Below are 21,425 nucleotides of genomic sequence, written 5' to 3' on the forward strand. Positions count from 1 at the left end.
CTTCATTCATTTATACAGTTCAGCTGCAGGGCTAGTTCTTGGAATCTAAATGAATTGGTGCGACAATGGACTTCTGTATGAAACGAGGTCAGGCCTGGAGCGATTGAAAGGGAGCCCCTCTGGCTAGTCCTGCCAGTGACGGAGAAACGTCCACAGAAGGCCATCATTTTTGGAGAGCTTTCAGATAAATGCTCATCCAAAATCTGATGGCTGAATTGCACCTTTTAAATATCTCAGGATGTGTGCCGACAGCGAATTCTGTAAATTAATCACATGCTGTGTGAAGATGGCTGCCCCGAATCCCATGCCATTCAGCTTCTTTGGATTACCTCAAGTTGTAGTGTAATGAGAGAGAAGAAGAATAAATTCTCTCCACCATAGCTGTCAACTTTTCTTGCAAGGAATCCTATTCAGAATAAGGCAATTTCCCTTAAAAAAAAAAAAGAAAACGTTGACAGCTACGCTCTCCACCCAAAGCATGCATAAATTCTATAAATCTCTTTCATGGCACATCGGTATTTAGCATCCTTTTTAGAAACTAACACCACCACTGCAAATATTTTAGTCTTTCCTGTAGTCCTACTGTTGACACTGAATTTTAAGGTTACAGTGACCCTGGGGAGGATATTCTAGTATCAGTTACTCCTGTCTTGTTCTTGGTTCATGAATGTTTTAAGATGGCTGCTGCAGCAGCTTTGACTTTTTGCAGCAATATTGTGAGAATCCTATCTTTAAGGTAGAAAACAGGATTTTGCATATATATATTTTAAAAAAGAGCTTAATAGGAAATTTATCCTGATGCAGGGATAATGTTTTGGACGTGGTCCATAGAAATCTGGGTTTAATTCCTCTCCCAGCCAGGTATCTTGCTAGATGATGTTGGGACAGTCACCTTCTCTTGGTCTAAACTCAAGCAGTGACAGAGCCATATGAATCTCTCAGGGCAGGGAGTTCCTTAGGCAGAGGGTGCCAGCCCAGAAAAGGCTTCCTGGCTCATTGTCACCCTGTTAATACCTGAAGGGATAGAAAGAAAGGGTATCTGTGGTTGATCTCAATTCATCTCAGTGTTTTCATAAATAAATAAAATGTCAATTGGAGTGGTGCTTAGAATGGAGTGAGGCATTTTGTGTGTCTGTGTGAGAGAATGGGGAGGGGGCAGCAGTCCCACATGTCAGATGAACATAATCTCAAAATCCTCTGCTTTCATTTAACCAAAGTTTGTAGCATTTGTAGAACCAGAGACGTGAAGCAAAATGTTCTCATTTTGCTGTGAGAACATAGCTTGCTCCACCTTTCAGTGTTTTATCCCCACCCCACTCCCAGAGGCAGGGGGATTCTGAAGATGCTTTAATGACAGGTTAGGTAAAAATCTGCCCTGATGAACATGGCTCGGGTGGTAATTCTGTCTCGGTGGGGGATGCACCCCGTGAGACCAGCTTGAAAGATTATTTTTGGCACACAGACCTTTGTTAGAAATGTTTCCTGAATTGTGGCCACAACTCTTGTCCCCAAGTGTGTGGTTTTGAGACTAGTAGAGCCTTTTTTAAAAAAGAGATGTTCTGGAGTTGCTCAGCAATAGAATACAGAAGGAGCCCTGCTGGATCAGACTTAAAGGCCCATCTAGAGTCCAGCATCCCATTTTCTACTGTGGCCAAGCAGGACATGAGCTCAGGAGCCCTTGCCTGCCTCCCCCCCCCAAAAAGGCCTTAGGCTGGGGGTGGTACTCGGCCATCTTGAATAGTACCCAGGAGTAGATGCCAGCTTTCATTCTTGTAAATGCAAATGTTTTCACATAGACTGCAACCCTTTGAGAGTCAATGCATCTCCTTGATTCTGTGTCCATGTATACTTTGAGCATTACAGTTTTCTCTGCAAGCATGAGGCCTAGAAAGCTATTTTTTTAAAAAAATAGAGGGAAGAGTTACATTTACTCTGCTTTGAGGTATTTTCCCTGGATGTAATTTACTGGAATAAGATTTTTTAAAGTCCTATGTTAACCTTTGCAGTGCGAAGAATTATTTTTGTGTGTCGTGTATCCTGCCCTTTTCCCCAGGGAGATATAACCAATGTATGTGGGAATATCTCATTTTATTTTTCTTGCAGCAACCCTGTGGGATTAATTTAGGAGAGTGAGTGGCTCTAACGTCACTTAAATCGAGATTTGTGATGGAGCTAAGATTTGAATTTGGGTCCAAGCCCAACATGCTAACCATTATGAAAGAATGGCAAATATGCTTGGGTGTATTTTTTCTTCTAATTCAGAAATGGGAATATTTTGAGCACAGAACCACTGAATTCATGCTTAACTATTCTGAATGGTGCTGCCTCCCCCCCACCCCAAGTCTTATCGAAAAGCTCCATCTGTTCTTGTATTTCCTTGGGTTAAATTCACAAACATACCTGCTGCCTGATTTTCCAGTTCAGCCAGGATAAGTATTTCGATTCAAAATGCACACTTCAAAACATTGACATGAGAAACTAAGATTCGTACAGTGTGAGAGTGAAGAGCAGAAAATAGTGTGTATGGGTGTTCTCTTTCATCAGTGGGCCACAGTTGAAAGGCAATTTGTCATCCAAGAGCTGGAGAAGGACCTTTTTGTCTCCAAACCTTGCTCAGGGGCTCACAGAAGTACAGTAAGTGGCTGCCTAGTGCTGGAAACAGGATGTTGGGGGAGTGTGATGTGATCATCAAGCTCAGTGGGCTTCACACTCTCTTTTGGGGAACTCTTGGGTTCTTCAGAACATTCTTGGGCATACCTCAATTAGATGATCAGTAACAGCAGATAAGCCTCACTGGAAGATTGGTCATCCCTACCCATCTAGCTGTGACAGTATTGCCATAAAATTCATTTCTGATGTTGTTGAACTACCTCTCCCATCATCCTTGCATATTGGCTATCCTGGCTGGAGTTGACAGGTTGGAGTCATGAAACACCTTACATTTCCCACCCCCGATTTATTGGGGTGGCTTACTCACAATTTCGATATATTCAGTGCTTTTTGTGGTAAAAAATGAGCTCCCGGTACTTATATATTGATAAGAGGCTTGTGTACTAGCACAAAATGGCTGCCATGCGCAGCTGATGAAAGGTGCCAGGACTCTGTACCAGTGAGTATGTCACCAAAAAGCCATTTATACATTTTATTTTAAGTTTAGGAATCCTGTGGGATTGTGCACTTAGTCATAGTGTTATCGTCATTGTTACTAGTTGATAATTAGATTCCATATAACTTATCATTGTATTTGCTAGAAATGTAAACATCAGTGCTATTCTTAATACTGGCTTTCTCTCCCCTTCCCAGGCTATGAGCATCAGCAAAGCAATCAACACACTGGAAGCACCAGTCAAAGAGAAACATGCCCGCAGTATCCTTTTTTCCTCCCACGTCACTTGTTCGCTTGGCTTTCTTAAGTTAAATTTGTTATTAGTGTTATTTAATAATAACACTAATTTAATAAAGTATTAAATTTCGTAAAGTACACTTAAGTACAAATTTATTAAAGTAGACATTTAATAAAGTACACATTCAGTAACGAATATACTATCTGGTGGTTTACAGAGGAACTTCCAAAAATGACAGACCAGTGTCTCATTTCCTCCTCTTCCTCTGTAATATGTAATGCCTCATGTTCTGGGTGCCATTTGCTGTGAGTTTTTCCCACTTACATATCAGAAGATGAGGTAAACCATAGAGTGTATCACAAGAGGAAAACTCAGCAATGCTAAAAATCAAATCCATAAAAACTGTTGAAAACAAACATATTTCTATCAAATTTTGGTGAATACAGAATACAGGATTACTTATGATGTTCTTTATTTAGAAGACAATCCTTCATTGATTTGGTGATGTTCAGAGCAGTGACTCAAAAGCTGTGGTGGAAATTAAGATAAATATTACATATTTATTACATTTATACCCCGCCTTTTCTTCAATGCTTAAATGTTTCTAAGTGCTTCTGGGGCTGTTTTTCCATTGTTGGTGATGGGAAAGTCTCTTAGGAGGGTGGCCATGTTTCGTTGTCCTTCCTCCCTGCCCCCTTAAACACCTTGAATTTCAAACTGCCCTTGACTCCCATGAAGGAATTATTCTGGGGACTCATCATGAGAAAGGAGCATTTACTTTTTGGTCATACGCAATTGGTCTCCCTTTGCCCAGCAGCGCCATCCTCAGTTGGAAGTTCTGCCACGTTCTCCACAAAGTCCTCCGCGATGGGCATCCAAATGTAAGTTTGCTGGCCTCCTTCCATTCAACCAGTGTGAAAAAAGACCTTTGATAGAAGAGAAGAGGCAATGTACTTGAAACTGTACACGTAGCTGACATTCTAGGTGGGACGGTGTGTACACTGTGATTGAGAAAACAACAGAAACTATGTTCAGAAATTATTCACCCCAATAGCTTGATGGTGTGACAAGAAAAGCTGGATTTTGCAACCTCTGTCAATTATTATGACCTGTCACTGCCCTTAAGCTTGTTAAGTGTATATGTCGAGATCAGCCCTGCAGATGTCCAAACAGGATTCCACATGAGGTGGGTGCTTTTAGGAACCATGTTCAGATGCAGCCAAACCAATGCATAATACAGTGGGTGTATATCCTTCAGGCTCGAAGTATAAGTCCATAAAGGCTTGCAAAATCCTCTTTTGTTGTTCTGCTGTTAGTCCCTGTACTATAGGAATATGATTTAAAAGTACATGCATCTGCAAATATCAAGAATATTGCCAGCACTAAATTGATTCAGACAACAACTTCAGATGCTGAAGACTAGATCATTGGAGAAGTCCATATCATGTGCCTCAATTAGACCTTTTCTGCATTATACCTCCAACATCTATCTGTATGAGGTGTTGCCTTCTTACAAAGGCATTGTAGAGTTCAGTATACAGGAAACATTAATTTTTGCTGAGTCAATCTCAGTTTCAAACCTAAAGAAACATTCTTTGTGGTCCCTAAAGCAGTTTTCCATCCTCTGGGTTGTATGATACTGTCTAATTCCCATTCCACATCTCTCTAACCCTATCGGTTGCCTATTGGTATTAGGCAGGTACCTTTGCTGTAGTGTTTCCAATGCCTGCTAAAACCTTTTTGCTTTTGTACATTGCCTACTCAGTCATGTAATTTCATCATGTACATTCATTTTCAAAATCTGTTTATTTTTACCTGTTTATTTTGATAATGTTATTAAATCTACTGTTTTTTAAGACTGTTTTCCTATTTTTTTAGTGAATATTCTATTTCATGTAAACTGCTTAGATTTTTTTATTAAGTGTTCCATAAATCTTGTAAAAAATAAAAATTAATTAATTAAGCCTGGTTGACCTTTTGTGGAAGGACAGGCAGGGATCAGTATAATATCCTTTGGAAAACAGGTCCTGAATTTCTGATGTGGCCAATTTTCTTGTGCTCCTAAGTTTTCTTCACACTCTGTCTTCTCTAGGTTCTTCAAGATTGTCAGCGATATCGAAGTAACATCCGAGAAACTGGGGACCTCTGGGTGAGTTCCAGAAATGTGCTTCCAGCTGGATGCTCCAACTTTGAATTTTATACAGGATTGAGAACACTTTCTTCAAATGTTGTCCTGGATATAGAACAAAGATCCCTAGTCAGCAACTATGCCTGGTCTGCCCTGTTGGGGGTTATTTTGAGCTGGAAGTGTGGAATTAGCAGGGGGGGTGGCGGCGGCACAAGGCTACCTTCTATCTTTCTCCGAAGACCGGGTGCTGCTGATCTATAGTCTTTTTGTGGTTTTTAAAGTTTCCAAGGGGAGCGGGGTAAATGTCATTTCCCAAGAGACAGATTTTGTTTTGAGGCTATCAATTGCTGATCTAACCAGTGGAGTTAGAGAGCCAATGTGGTGTATTGCTTAGATTGCTAGATTAGAACGTGGGAGACCAGGGTTCAAAGTTGTCACACAGCAACAAAGCTCACTGGGTCACCTTTGGCCAGCCACCATCTTTCAGCTTCACTTCAAGGTGGCTGTTGGGTGGGGAGAACTGTGTACAGCAACCTTGGAGAAAAGGTGGGATATAAATGTAAAAATAAATAAATAAACTTGACTCCCCCCCATCCCTTTTAATGAAACATTTATTTTTCCTTGTTAGGGCCACCTACATGATCGATACGGCCAGCTCGTCAACATTTATACCAAACTTTTGCTCACCAAAATCTCCTTCCATCTAAAGGTAATTTCTGTTTATGCAGCTCCTGTACACCTTATCTTCTCAGTGGTCTTTTCTGTAGGGTTGCTACTCTCCAGTTTGTGGGAAGCGGCTCATCTAGTTTCAACCCAAGAGCTGCATCCCAGCATGGGCATTATGGGAGTTCCCTCCCACTGCCTGTTTCTCCCTCCTGTCAAGCAGGAAAGATTATTGTAGCTGTCTGCAGTGGACCTCCACAAGGAAATTAGTCTGACTTACGAGGGTTGAAAGGCATGCGGACCTGCCTTAAACTGTGGTTGTCTCCCAGCTGGGATTCTGCTTAGCGTCCTTCCAGACTGGTGTTTCATTGTGGACGTACTCGGCAAACATGTTATTGACAGAATAATAGTGCATTAGTAGTAGATTTATTTTCTGTGATGCTTCCCCAATGCTACCACATTATTGCTGTTCAGAGGGGCTGTAAGCACAACTTTTGCAGGAAATTACAGGATATGTACTTCTTTAGAAATTAAGCCTCTTTTCTTCAGATGCATCTTGAATGCTCAAAGAAAAGGATGTCTGGAGGGGCTCTAAACTGTGTTGGGTTAGGTAACTAGTACTGAAAATCTGGTAAACTTGAGATTCTTCCTAGCTCAGCTCAGCATTCCACTTACTGTTTCTAGCCATTGCCCTGCCAGATGGCACCTTAGCTCTGGCCTCCACCCCATTACCTTTCTGGAGAGAAGCAGTGTTTTCAATGTTTTGGCTGAATCACATTGTTTAGTTCATGTTACAGGTAACTACATAATACTCATTCCACAGTTGTAAGAAAATATTTTAGTAAGACCACCTACACTTTGGAACGGCAGGTGCCTTTGCTGTATTCTTTTCACTATTCTTTTTGCTTAGGAACACTATCCTACTCCTATCCAGACATGTAGATGGCAACATGCTTTAATCTATTTTAATGTTAATTAATTTTAAATGTTCTTAATTTTTAACATCTTTTTATTGATAATTTAAGTATTTATTATAAACTGCATAGATGTTTTACTACAATCAAGTGGTATATAATTTTTAAAAATTTAATTAAATATGCACCCCTGAACTGTCCACTCTTACAACCACATCCTTTCGTAAGATAGCCAAGTAAAAATATTTTTCTGGGCATGAGAATTAACCTAACGTGTGAATGCACTGGGGACATGTGGGCAAAACAAGGAAAGCTGTCTTATACTAAGGGTTTATCTACACTTACCTTTCCTCTGTGCGTTTTAAAGCTCTGTGTCTGAGTGCCTTTTTTGTTTACTCTGGAGGTTTCCCCGCAGTAACCTGCTCTTTAAAGCTGAATTGAAGCAAATGGCAATCTGGGGAAAACTTGAATTGCGGCTTGTTGCACCTCAGCTTTAAAGAGTGGGCTTTTGAAGGGAAAGCTCCGGGAAAAGAGAAAAAGGTGCTCAGACACGGAGCTTTAAGGCACAGACAGTGCCTGGAAAGAACAGGATAAAAGATAAGTGTGTGAGTCATACCATTTGGTTCATCTAGCGCAGTATTGTCTACAGCGACTGGCTGTGGCTCTTGAAGGTTTCAGAGAGGGTCCTCTTCCAGTTCTACCTGGAGATGCCAGGGATTGAACCTGGGACTTTCTGCAAGCAAGGCAGGTGCTCTCCCACTCTTTCTGTGTCTCTTTGTCTCTCTTTGGGTTTGGTTATGGGAAGGCAGCCATCTCCTAGTGAATGAATGCCAATTCTTATTTTTTCTCCTCCAAAGCACCCCGAATTCCCCCCAGGCCTGGAAGTGACTGACGAAGTGCTAGAAAAGGCTGCGGGAACAGATGTGAATAACATGTAAGTTTCCCTGGCCCACCCAGTCCCCCACCTTTCTGGTTACTTGACATCTTCCACAAAGCATAATGGCTGCCTTTGTTCCCTGGGTACAAATGGACTGTCCGACGTGTGAAATGTACCTCATTAAAGATGCTTTGGATAGGAGCCCAAGTAGCTCCTTGGCTGCGTAGTTCTGATATTAACTGATCCTGCCAGATCAGTGTTGCCTAAACTTCTGAAACCTAGATTACAATTTTGTGTTGTTCTCATTCTTCTGGATTAAAACTAGAGGCACAGTTTTGCTCTTGCACTCAACAAGATCTGTCTGTGTTCTCAGTCAGCTCCCAGAATGTTGAGCAAGCCTCATTCTTGCAGCTGTGGGACAGCCCAGTTAATATTATCTCTTGGCATTTCACACTCCCCTTTAGTCTAGGTTCCCAGGAATAGGACCATGTTTTCTTGGCCATGGGATGCTTCAGAGATTCCCCCATGCCTACCAGCTGAAATGTAGGCAACATCCAGGAATCACTCTGGGTTGATTCAGATGTAATGCCAAACCATGGCTTCCTCTATCCATTGTGTAGACTCCAAGCTGTGACTTTGTGTTTTCCCGATGCGCAGGCAAACCATAGATTGTGAGGTTTGTGTGTCTCAGCCATGCTGGCTAGGGCTGATGGGAGTCCATTATCACCTGGAGGAGACAAAAGATTTTTAAAAACATGGTATACCATTTCTGAAAAGGCAGGCTAATGGCAGGATATTTTGACAGTCGATGGTCCTTGTTTTATGTCTCTCATTAAAAAAAAATTTTTTTTTATAGCTTTCAGCTCACAGTTGAGATGTTTGATTACATGGATTGCGAACTCAAACTGGCAGAATCAGGTAAGCTGACTTCAGTTCCTTCCTTTGTTTCCAACTTTCTTTCTCTCTTTTTGCTCATAAAATTGTGTGTGCTCCAGGATTGTCAACAGTGCCCCCACTCAAAAGTTCTGGCTTACTCCTATGATTGTAACAGCAGCAGCTGCAGAAAGTGAGAGTCAGAGCTTTCCACAACACAGCCATAGGCGTTATTTGTGGGTCAAATGGCTGCTAAAAGTACAGGAGCAAGACAGACTAGTAGTTTGTTTGTTTGTTTGTTTGTTTGTTTGTTTGTGTTTGTTTGTTTGTTTGTTTGTTTGTTTGTTTGGCATCCCTTAGCATATTTTGTGGATGCTAGTGTAATTCCAAAGTACATATTCTGCACAAAGACAGTCTGAATTCAGCAACCTGTGTAAATTACGCATGCTTTTGGAACCCTCCCTCTCAAACAAAACCCCTCAGACGTCTTTCTTTGACAGCTTCGCTTCAATTCTCCAATAAACAGAGGCAGAGCGCTTTCTCTGCCCCACCCTGGCTTTGCTGGTTTGTGGCTACCAGCCAACAAACGTGTTAATACTCCTTTAGAAATTTATTATTATTATTATTATTATTATTATTATTATTATTATTACTATTACTATTATTATCACTCAAAGTACAACTCACGACTTACTCACGCTAACTTTTTGCTTTGCTCTTTCTAGATAGAGGTCTGCACTTTAGTGCTTTGTGTCCAAGTGTGTGTTCTTTTTGCCCTAAGCTTTTACAACAAAAACACTCTCTTTAAAGTTGAATTGGAGGAAATGTCAATTCAGGTTTTCCACAGCGTAACGTTTGCTCCAATTGAGCTTTAAAAAGTGGGTTTTCATAGGGAAAGCTTCGGAGCAAAAAAGAAAAAAAAAGTGCTTGGACATGGAGCATTAAATAATGAACCATTCCTAGAAAGAGCAAAGATAAGAGTGGATGTGCCCTCTGTTGGCCCAGAACCTACAGACAGGTTCAGAAACTACTCTCAGGTTTAAGCTCCTCCTAGCCATCAGGGCGCATTATTTCTAGCTATTTGCTGTGATAATGCTAGGCAGAAGCCTCTCTTCCGCAGGAACCAAGGCAATGATGTTCTCATCCCAGACTTCCACATGTGGCATTTCTGAGCACAGTTTCTCTTGGCGCAGAGCATTGAATGGGCCTTTCCTTGGGGTGTTGCAGGTCATGACTGTGCTGCTTTCAGTCGTTTGAATGACCTGGTATTCTTTCTGTTGCGAGGCAAGGCTGTGTGCACTCCTAGTTAATGATAAAGCTTTCATAATCTGAGAAGATTGTGCTTGGTCCTGCCCAGCAGCAACCTGAGTAAACAAAGGTGATAGGAGCTGAAGCTGCCAGTTCAGTCACGGGGAAATCACAGTCCTCCGGTGCGCACTGGTTCCTTTAACAGGCCAGTTGTTCTATGCCTTTTATAACCTCAGATGTTAACAATTTCAGAAACTAGGAATCTCCCTGCTGGATTCCAAACAAAAGCCCCCATAGATTTTCCTCCCCATCTGCCAAATAAAGTGGTGACTGGTGCTCTTTGGGACTGATGGAGCAGGAGGAACCAGAGCCAATCACAGGCAGGCCAACAAATTCTAGTTTGTTCCCCACCCTCCTCCCTGCCAAGTTCTACATGGGCAATACCGAGACTAAAGAGGAAGCTGATATTATCAAGGTCACCCCCTGAGCCACTTGCAACTAAGAAGGCAGGCAGGTGAGCACTGACTAAGTGCAGATTGATGTTGATAGGGCTCCGTTTGCCATAACAGACCAGCCTCCACTGGCCAAATACGTTATCCAACCTTGCTGCAGGGTGTGAAGGAGGATGCCAACTGCTGTGTTTTGTCCCTGGCATCTGGCGATTGGAGGCATGCTGCCCCAGAACAAGGAAGGTTATTTATTTAGAAGATTTACATCTCTGTTTTTCTAGACTTGGTTACAGCAGTTGTGGAAGCATGCACCATTTTATATAAGCTGCAAAATTCAGTTAAGCTTCCCATTTGATTTTTATGTATTATGCACATAAGCATGTGTATGTGTCATTGGTTTTATTTAAATATGCACAGGCACACACATACAGGGGTGTATATACTGCCAACTTGTTTGCTGTGCTGTTTAGTTGTGTTTAGGACTAATTGATTAGAGATACTGTATAGAATATATATATATATATGTATATATACACACACACACACAATCTTAGAAGCAGCCAAACAGCAGATGAAGAGATCCTGTTTCCTGTAAGTACATTCTCAAACACTAAGTAATAATATATGAAAAACAAATGATCAAACAGAGAGAGAGATAATGCTGTTTAATTAAATGTTTCAGCTGAGGAAGGTCGAAACCAAAATGTTCATCTAAATAGTATTTTAAATCTCTATTTTAATTTTTAAACCTACATATAAATAAGCATACACACATACAATTCCATGTTTCTAAGAACATGCGCACAGATACTGGGGTATCCAGAGACCTTCCAATAATGCTGCTGCTGCTGCAACAGCAGCAGCAGCAGCTGTATTTGTTATTATTAAAGGCACCATCTCAGTCTCAGCTTTCCACCCATAGAGGATACTCAAGGCAATAAAGTGCAATAAAAACAGGCCTCAAATCAGTATTTGAAATTTCCTTTCCTCTGTTCAGTTTTCAGACAGCTCAACACCTCCATGGCTGTCTCCCAGATGTCAGCCGTTCAGTGCCGGCTGGCTCCTCTCATTCAAGTGATCCAAGACTGCAGCCACCTCTACCATTACACTGTGAAGCTGATGTTCAAACTCCATTCCTGTAAGTCGCTCTTGTGGGGGTGTGGAAGCATACCATGGTTCTGGCGCAGTTCTGGGACATTTGGGGAAGGGTCCATGGCTCAGTTGTTAGGGCAGATGAATTGCATGTAGGTTTGTTCTCTCTGGTTCAGTCTCTGATGTCTCCCAGTTAAAGAAAGAATCTCAGGTGACGGGAAAGAGGCCGACCAGAAATTCATCAGCCAGTTAGAGAAGGGGTCAGTCTACCAGAAGATGTTGCCACTGCTCTTAAGGTGGCCATACTTGAACAAGGAAACTGCTAAACCACAATTTGTAAAGAAGTTAAACTCTTATTCATTTGTGGCTGAGTAGAGACAGTGGTTTCATTTCCCATTCCAGATGTTAATTAACTCCCCGTTGTCAGTTCAATTGTTTCATCACTTGTCACTGCATTCTACCTCTCATTGAATTCTCACTCTCTGTACTTTTTGTATTTAATTTTTCTCTGACCTTACCTCCTTACGACCCTCCTCATCCCTTATAACTGTCTGTGTGCATGCATGTGTGAATGCAACCAAGGATTACACTTAATGCAGTTGATGAGATGGACTCTAATTCATGAAAGCATATGGTGTAATAAAATATTTTAGTTCTCTTGGTTGATTTTTTCCAGTCATAGTGGACAATCCTGGATGAACAAAGAGTCTGAGCTAGTATAAGGCAGCTTCTTGGGCTCACAAGTTCAAGTTGTCTTTGCACTCTGATCAGGGAAGTTTTGGAGGACTTCAGATGTTCAGCGAAGGTTTCTCAATAAAAAGATGAGTCACTGAGCTGTGGCCCTTCCCCACAGCAGGGGCTGGGCACAAAGCTGATTGGGGTCTGCTAGAAAATCACCAGATGGATTGCAGTAGATAAGTACTCATCATCATCATCATCATCATCATCATCATTTATTAAATTTCTATACTGCCCTCCACCTAAAAATCACATGGAAGTTTACAATATAAAACCACAAAAATAGATACCGTAATAACAAACAGAAACAATAACACACACCCCCACAGTTAAAAAGGCCATAGGGTTTCTGACTCCCTGGTCCACATGGCTTACCTCACCTCCTGTCACTGCGGCTCACTGAGAGGGAAAGGTTGACATGGTGCAAACACACTGTTGGGAGCACTGGATTGGCTTCAACAGTGCATTTGCACCCTGCTGACCTTTCCCCTGCAGTGATGCTGTCTGGTAAGCCTTACCAACTGCTGCTGCTCCCAGTAGTTTACATAGGGAGTGAGTCAGACCATGGGCCCATCCAGTTCAGTATTGTCAATTTTGACCAGCAGTGGCTCTCCAGGATTTAAGGCACTGAGTCTTTCCCAGCTCTGCCTCAAGGTGCTGAGTACTGAACCAAGGAGGACCTTCTCTGCATGCAAATCAGATGTTGTACCACTAACTGCTGAGCTCTGGCCTTTCCCCAAAGCAATGAAAAAATCAGAAGAAGCAGACTCCAAATGCTTGAAGGAAAACTGATTTCTTTATTTAAATCTTCCTTTAAGCACCTGGATATTATTGCTCTGCTTTCCCCCCCTCTATCCATGTTTTCTGGGTTTTTCTGGTTGGTTTTTAACAATAGCAAGAACAACAAAAAGGCTTCCCTCCCGTTCTAAATTAGGCTGGTAAAATTAAAATAGCTGGGGGGCTGGGGTTGGAGAATCAGGTGTGTGGAAGGGTCAGCTGTAGGCTCACTATTGAAAACTAGTCCCTGAGCTGAACATCTATCTGCTCTGAGCATCATGGTCTTTAATTTTAAGTGTAGGTCTGTGTTCTGAGGATGGACCAGTCAGTCAGTTCCTCATTTTTACAGGCTTAAGCTCAGTTTCCTTCCTTTCCACATCAGTTTGCTTGGATTATTTAAAAATGAATTTAATGAAAATTTATCATTTTAGTGTGCACTTCTCCAGATATACACATTTTAATACAATTTTACCTAATACACTCATTTTTGCAGTGATTTCCTCTAAAATTCTGTACTTTTATATGCTAATTTCACCAACATATACTTGGCTGGAGAACAGCTTTGCTGTGTCCTCTGCAGAGTATGAGGGAGTGAATGATTTGCCTAAGGATATGTGGGAAATGGGTTTTTTGGGTGGGACAGCTATGGTGAGATTTGAACTCAAGATTTCACAGTTCACAGCATAGCAGCTGTGTCATACTAGCAGCTCAAGGGTTTTAGCCTTTGGTTACCTCTTATTCTTTTAGGCTCTTCTGCCAAACAAATGGGCTCTGAATGGAGTTTACGGATAGTATTCTTTAAAAAAAGCAAAGCCATAAATAACACTCGAAATCAATAAACCATATAGTCCAGACTTTCCCAACCTAGTGCCCTCCAGATGTTGCTAAATTCCAGCTCCCATCATCTCTGACTGCCGGTTGAACTGGTGGGAACTGGAGTCGAACAAAATGGCAGTTAAGATACAGACTGCCCTTTAAGGCTATGTAGAGCCTGTTATTTGTATTCCACAATGAGAAAGAATTTTCCTTGAAAAGTGGGTAATAATAACATCTGTCTTGCTGATGTATGTGAGAGAAATCCCTGCTGATATTTATCTGCTCTTCCCCTTCTTCACTAGCTTCCTTCTTTACAGTCGCCTTTCTCTCTCTCTTCTTTTTAATTTAAAAAAGTGATTCCCTAGGGGGGAAACCAGCATTCACAGGTTTTCATTCCACCTTCCGTTAGGGGGGTTAGGAATATCCTGCCATTGGCTTTTCTGAAACCAGGATTCAGTTCCCAGAAGGACAGGACTAACCTTTAAATATGTCATAAGTTTTGCACAAGACTTATGCTAAGGAAAGCCGGAGGATTATTAAGCATATTTGTGTACAGTTGGCCAGATTTGCATTAATTTTGCTGAAGCCATAGAGAGAGCAAGGGAGAAACTGTAGCCTGGAAATACCTGCTTATTTTGATTGTGAACGATGTGCTTCCTTAAGAGTTCCAACAGCCAAGCATTAAATCAGCCATATTATTTATTTCATAAAATTTATACATTGCTTGATTGTTTAAAAATACTCTCAAAGCATTTTAGAAAACATAAAAGAGTAAAGGCGATAAAAGATTTGCAGCCAGAAGCCACATTCCTTTCTGGGAATCATAGAATCCAGCTCACTGTATGTGTTTAAAGATGAAAACAGAAGGACCAAAGCTTAGTAGCATTGCTTGCTTTGCATGCAAAAGATCACAGATTCAATCCCTGGTATCTCCAGTTAGGGTATAAAACCATCAGTGAGCTGAATGGAGTTTTTCTTTGGTATAGCTGCCAGGCCCTCTGCTTTCGGAACCATGACTTTTCCAAAAGTGCTTCTCTTCCTCTTCTCCCAAACTTTCAGAACCTGCAGCTCAGTGGCAGAGCATTTGCCTTGCATGCAGAGGGCTTCAGGTTCAATCTCCAGAGCATCCACATAGAACTGGGAACACTCATTGACCGCAACCTTGGAGAGCTGCTGGCAGTCAGTGTAGGCAGTACACTAGATAGACCAATGCCCTGACTCGGCATAAGGTCACTACCTATGTTCCTAGCAGATTGTGAAAGCCTTGCTTGGGTGCCAGTTGTGCTTTTCTCTGGCTCAAACCCCTGTGTGTGCTTTCTTGGCAAATGGTCCATTAAAGTCTTGGACAGCCCGTTCCTTTCTTTTGTCTTCCTCAGGTCTCCCGGCTGATACTCTGCAAGGGCATCGTGACCGTTTCCATGAGCAGTTCCGCAGGTAATATAATAATTAGAATTATATTTATTTTTGTATTTAGCTTTAATCCGCCTTTTCCCCTGACAGGGCTCGAGGCAGCTTACAGCTAAAAGCATATTTTAAAAGCAGTCATTAAAAAAAACAAATAAATATGCATGGGACTGTACTGTAAAACATTATTTTAGAGATAGGAGAGAAAAGTAAGTTTAAAAGAAGCGTATATACACCCTTCTCTGGTGAAAACCAGGTAATGACTTGTGACCTGCTTTTCAATCTGTGCCTGGGCTGAACTACATCACATAGGATGGAATGGAAATCTTTGTGGTTAAGCTCACCATTGAGATTTTCAGAAAACACCACCCCTACTAGTGGGCTTCTTGGACACACGGCTTCTGGTTGGCCATCGTGGAAACCACAAAGCTGGAGTAGATGGTCCCTTGTCTCATCCACCAGGATTCCTCTTGCGTTCTTAAGAGTCAGACCACCTTGCTGTTGGTTTCAGTATTGACAATTCTGTTTCCCCTCTCCTCTCTGTAGCCTCAAAAGCTTTTTCAAAAGAGCATCAGACATGCTGTATTTCAAGCGGCTCATCCAGATCCCACGGCTGCCTGAGGTACAGTCTCTCTTCTGCCTTCTCCTGCTGCTTCCCAACCCTGACAATCTGGGGCTAGGCCACCCACTACCAATGCCCCCAACTACTACTGTTTGTAAAGCATTTCCTGAAATTTACCCTAGTTTACCCTAGGAAATTCACTGTGTGAGAGAGGGGGGCCGAGAGGGAGAAAGCACCTGTCTGCCCAATCCATTCTCTGGGTGTGTATTTGTGAGGCTGCATTTATGAGGGTGCCATCTAGCTTCACCTGCACTGTAAATGTGCCTGACTCCTTTTGTTCCTCCTCCACTAGAACCCGCCTAACTTTCTGCGGGCATCAGCCCTAGCCGAGCACGTGAAGCCTGTTGTGGTGATCCCAGAAGAAGAAGCTCCTGAGGACGAAGAGCCAGAGAACCTGATTGAGATCAGTACAGCCCCAACTGTGGAGCAACAGGTGAGAAATGCTAAGGGGGTCTCTGCAGTGGTGAGCTCCACCCACCACTTTTAGGTGCACCCCCACTAGCACTGGATTTAGGGCTGTGCAGATTGTTCCCCACACAAGGTGCTCAGCTAAGGGAGCACAACACTTAGAAGATCCATGGGTGGGGGGTGCAATTCTGGCCTTGCACAGGGAGCCATATTATGAAAGATTACCAAAACTGCCCCTGCCCCCACTAGAAGGTGCTTATGAGGGAATGTGGCTGTAGGAACTGGAAAAGACCATTCTCTCCCTTCTCCCTTTAGTGCATTTGCTGGGTGGGACCACACCATTTTGCTTTAAGGAAAAAAATTATCTGAAAAAGAGTAGGAATTGGATGCCAAGTGCAGTAGGTATAGGAAAAACGATGCCCAACCTCCCACCAAGCTGCATCCCTTCCCTTTGAAAAGTGGTTCTTCGTTTCGTTTCATTTTTAAATGGTTTTAAGATGCTATTCTTAGCTGACTTGTAAATGCCTTACAAAGTTGAAAGGATGGCTAAGCTTAAAAAGAAGGAAAGAAAGAGATGTGTGTTGACTGCACTTGGAATAAAGCCAGGAAACAAACTTGGCCATTGTGCTTGGGCAATGCATTTACAAAGCTGTAAAAATTGGACACACAAAATTATTGGCAGCGATTGCAATGTATTCCAAATGGAGCTTTGCTTTCGTTCGTTGTTTCCTGGCTGCTGATGTTTGCTCACTATGTGATGACGTTCGCAGGCTAAGCTGGAAGTGCTGCCAGGGCCAGTCTAGGAGGTGCAGGTCTGGGAACCCTGCAGAACCCAGAGGGCTGTGCATGGGCCAGGGGTGTTCCAGCTTGGCATCTTCTCGTGGGAGGCAATGCATGGTCATGTGGGCTTCCCAGTAAGAGCTGTGGAGCTGGAATCCAGCATGACAGCTCTAACTTCTGCAACACAGCATTTGAAGAAAAATAAAGACACCTTTGTCCACCCCATATGGTAAAACAGTGTCAGTGTGTGGTGCAGTCCCACTTTCTCAGATATGAGTGGCCAGGGGGCAGGGGTTGGAAGGCACTTGTTTCAAGGGTCATGCTGACATTTCCATGGCTTATTCTTTTACCATTGTGGCATCTCAGTACTTCCACACAGAGGAGCTTTCAGAAGCATAATGGATCTCAGGCGTGCTGCAGAAACAGTTCCATGTGCAATAGTGCATTTTATTTAGTTGTAGATAACATGATAAAAAAAATGATGTAATACTGTATCTCCCTAGGAATACAAAACATTTATACCATATAGCCATAAACATGAAGCTTCCCCTTTATTGTCAGTCTTTTTAATATTTGTTTCTGCAGAATGTGTCCTCTGATATATTTGAACAAACTTTTGGACCACCCAATGGAATAAGAGATGATAGGTAAGGGTGTTTATCAGCAAAATCTCTCTCTCTCTCTCTCTCTCTCTCTCTCTCTCTCTCTCTCTCTCTGTGTGTGTGTGTGTGTGTGTGTGTTTGTGTGTTTAAGCCGACATCTTAATAATGAGGTTTAGCATTTATGTAGCATTCGGACTATTTAACAGAAAAAGTTGTATGCGTATTAACTGTCCTGTAAAGTAGATCATTATTATCATATCTCACAGTGCTGTTGTTTATGTAGCCAAAAGAGTAAAACCCATTACCCAAGGAAGAGATAGTTCCTTGATGGTTCACACCCAAGGTTTGCAGACATTTGTGGAATTTTAGGCAGCATGTGGGGCAGAACAGTCCAGTGGGAACTGAACCTGGTCAGTGGGTGTAAAATACAGGATGACTGTTGGAGGGTGGTAGTCAGATGAAATGGAGTACCCCAGAACAGGGTGGTCCAATGTGCAGTTGGCCCTCAAGGCCTTTTTTTGGCAGCCTTGGCAACAGTGGATGCCCCCACCCCCCAGCCCTCTTGAGGCTCTGGGCTTTGGGGAGGAGGGATGAGGGTTCTGACAGGGTCCTAGAGTCCTTCCTCCTCCTTCGCAAATCCTATTTGGCACTTTCCCAGCTTTGGAAAGGAGGTGTGAGGGACCCCAAAGCCCAGCGCCTCACTTAGCTGGCTTGGGGGCATCAGTTTTTGGCCTTACCCACCCACTCACCCCCCTTGTGACAAGGCAATAAGTGGTCCACATGTTCCATGTCAAAGTAATATTGTGGCTCACTTGGTATAAAACGTTTGTCCTCCCTGCCCTAGAAGAGGACACACCTTGAACCTAGTATGGGGGTACTCCATACTGAAACTTTTTGGTTACAGACCCCACTATCCCAGTATTGCTGGCAGGAGGTGGGTGGTTTGAGGCTGAGACAAAGAAAAGGAGAGGCTCTGAAGCCTTTTGCAGCAGAGGAGAGATTTTCCCTGGAGGCCTTGAGCTCATAGTTCTTCATCACTATACAACATCAACTCAGAGCATTCTTGAGTTTTTAAAACCTTTTAACCCTCAGGGATCTTCAAATTGAAAACCTGAAGAAAGAAGTTGATCTTCTTCGAGCAGAGCTGGAGAGGATTAAGCTTGAGGTAACATGGGACACTCTGTGTGTTTGTGTGTGTAGGCAAAGTGAAAGGTCTTACTTCAATTAATAACTATGATACATTGGAATTTAGTGGACTCATGGAGATTGCATCATCCTAAGGAAAAAAAAGCATATACATATTTTGCAGGAATTCATAATACCCAGCATAGAATTGATTTCTTTCTAACATCAGCATCATTATATCCCTTTACTAGCTGATGTGACATTGATATTCCCATTATAGCTGATCACTCAGCAGTAATACTGGAATATAATTTATCTAAAAGCCAGGAAGGTATGAGGAGATGTATCTTAATATATCATTATTAAATGAAAAAAACTTCATTTAATATATAACCCAAGAAACACAAATATATTTTAAAAATAACTCCAAATCTTCAATGTCAAGACTGATGGAATGGGAAGGATATAAAACTTACATCAGAGGGAAGATAATTTCCTTCTCTGCCAACAAGACCAAGCTGCGAAGATTAAAATAAAATAATCTAAAAATTTCTTTAAAAACACTATGGGGCAATATAGCAAATAACCCATCTAAGGTTACATATGAAAGAATACAACAACAAACATTAGAAATGAATAATATACTAGCTCAAAAAATTGAATTAAGCCTACTAAGTCTAAGAGAAATATATTGGGAACAGGGAGAAAGACCGATATTGAAAGATATTGAAAGGCAGGGACCTCTCCTCTAAACCTCTCCCTTTGGGGAAAGTTTAATGTCCTCAAAATGAATGTTGTTCCAAAGCTTTTATACATTCTTAGAGGATTACCAATGTATATTCCCAAATTATACTTCCAAAAAATAAATCAACTATTTAGATCGTGCCTGTGGGGTACAAAGCCACCAAAAATATCACTACATAAAATGCAACTTCCAACTAAGGAAGGGGGCCTTGGGCTCCCAAATCTGGAATTGTATCACCAGGCTTACTTGCTGAGTAAGACTAATTATTGGGGAGCTTACCAGGAATCCCAACTGGGCTACTCTCGAGTATAGTTTCTTTGAACCTCTTGTAGTGTGGACTAAACTCGGCTCCAATTTTATGAAATATCCTATTATCCTGGAGACTATTAAAGCACTTATAAAAATTTGAATGAATATAAATAAAAATAATAAGGATGACCGCTCTCAGCATGAGAAATTAACAATATGGGCCAACCCAAAATTAAAAATTGGAAATCAAGTAATAATTTGGCAAAATTGGATGAAAAAAGGTATTTTGACATTGAATCAATTAATTGATGAAAATTACAAATTTGTGGAATATATGACTTTGCAAGTAAAGTATGGATTAACCAGTGAAAAAAAATGGCAATACATCCAGTTGAAACATATGTTGGAAAGGCAGTTTGGCTCTGACGCTATAGCAGTTTCGGAAACACCCATGCTGCTACAAGATTTAACCTCTGCAACAAAAACAAAAAACTCTATACTTGCTCTATATAAAACCCTACTCAACAGGAAGAAATATGATTTAGAATATGATAGACAAAAATGGAGTGAAGAGTTAGGCGTACAGATAACAAATTATATATGGGAGTCAAGTATAAAATCAACAGAAATAGCCTCTGTGGATCTAAGACTAAGACTTATTCAACAGAAAATAATATTCAGAGTCCACTGGACTCCAGCAAAACTATACCAGAAGAAAATAACAAGTGCAGACAACTGCTGGAGATGTGGGAGTAAAAAGGCAAACTTAGTATATATGCTGATTAACTGCCCCATGATAAGATCATTTTGGTGCGAGGTGAGGATATTTATAGCAAAAGTAATAAAAAGAAATTGTTATTTAGGGGAACTGAATTTAATTCTAAATTATATTCCGGAAATGTGGGAGATTTCAAGGGGTCAAAAAAAATATGGATGTATATTAGAAGCAAAAAAAATTGTTTTGATGAATTGGAAGAGCCGCAAAAAGATTTCATTGAGCACATAGATTGATATTGACAGATTAGCTACATATGAATGAATTGCATGTCGATGCAAAATAAGAATGGATACATATGAAGAAATCTGGAACGAATATTTAAGTGATTAAGTGGTAGGAAGTATGGGGAGGAGAGAGAGGTGAGAAAATATTGTTTAAAAAAGGTGTAGTCATAGGTATATCAGTGTATTCAAATCTGAATTGTCAAATTGTATTATTGTTATTATGGTTTTTGTTGTATGTGTCTTTTGCGGTTGATTTTATCAAAAAAATGATTAAATAAATCATTTTATTTAATCTTATTTTGGGTGCTACGAAAAGGAAGTAAACTGATATTTTTTTTATTTTTTTTATATTTTTACTGCTAGGGAGTAGGGAAGAGGCACTTGTGAGATTTTGTATGCCAAGTGCTAAATGAGCACTGCTTGCCTTGAACAATTCGGCAGAGAGTTGCTGATTGGCATCCAGTGAGCTTTATGGCCATGTAAGGATTTGGTCCCAGGCTGACATTCTTACCATTGCACCACATTGACACTTGCTGCTTCCCCCAGTGGCCAGCAAGATGCCTGTGTGG

The 21,425-nt window shown here is 41.4% G+C and overlaps 1 protein-coding gene across 3 annotated transcripts in view; it reads left to right on the forward strand.

Annotated features, from left to right (window-relative positions):
- Nucleotides 1-21,425, forward strand: part of HIP1R (huntingtin interacting protein 1 related) — a 65,834-nt gene that overhangs the window by 23,177 nt on the left and 21,232 nt on the right. For all 3 annotated transcript variants that reach the window (XM_081842574.1, XM_081842576.1, XM_081842575.1), the window contains exons 2-13: nt 3,304-3,367; nt 4,083-4,225; nt 5,437-5,493; nt 6,101-6,181; nt 7,907-7,983; nt 8,783-8,844; nt 11,494-11,634; nt 15,296-15,353; nt 15,870-15,945; nt 16,238-16,378; nt 17,719-17,780; nt 18,828-18,900. In XM_081842574.1, coding sequence (XP_081698700.1) covers nt 3,304-3,367; nt 4,083-4,225; nt 5,437-5,493; nt 6,101-6,181; nt 7,907-7,983; nt 8,783-8,844; nt 11,494-11,634; nt 15,296-15,353; nt 15,870-15,945; nt 16,238-16,378; nt 17,719-17,780; nt 18,828-18,900 — 1,035 coding nt within the window. The remainder of the gene's footprint in view (nt 1-3,303; nt 3,368-4,082; nt 4,226-5,436; nt 5,494-6,100; nt 6,182-7,906; nt 7,984-8,782; nt 8,845-11,493; nt 11,635-15,295; nt 15,354-15,869; nt 15,946-16,237; nt 16,379-17,718; nt 17,781-18,827; nt 18,901-21,425) is intronic.

This window comes from Podarcis erhardii (assembly GCF_964252035.2).
Source record: "Podarcis erhardii genome assembly, chromosome: 15".
NCBI classification, from domain to species: Eukaryota; Metazoa; Chordata; class Lepidosauria; order Squamata; family Lacertidae; genus Podarcis; species Podarcis erhardii.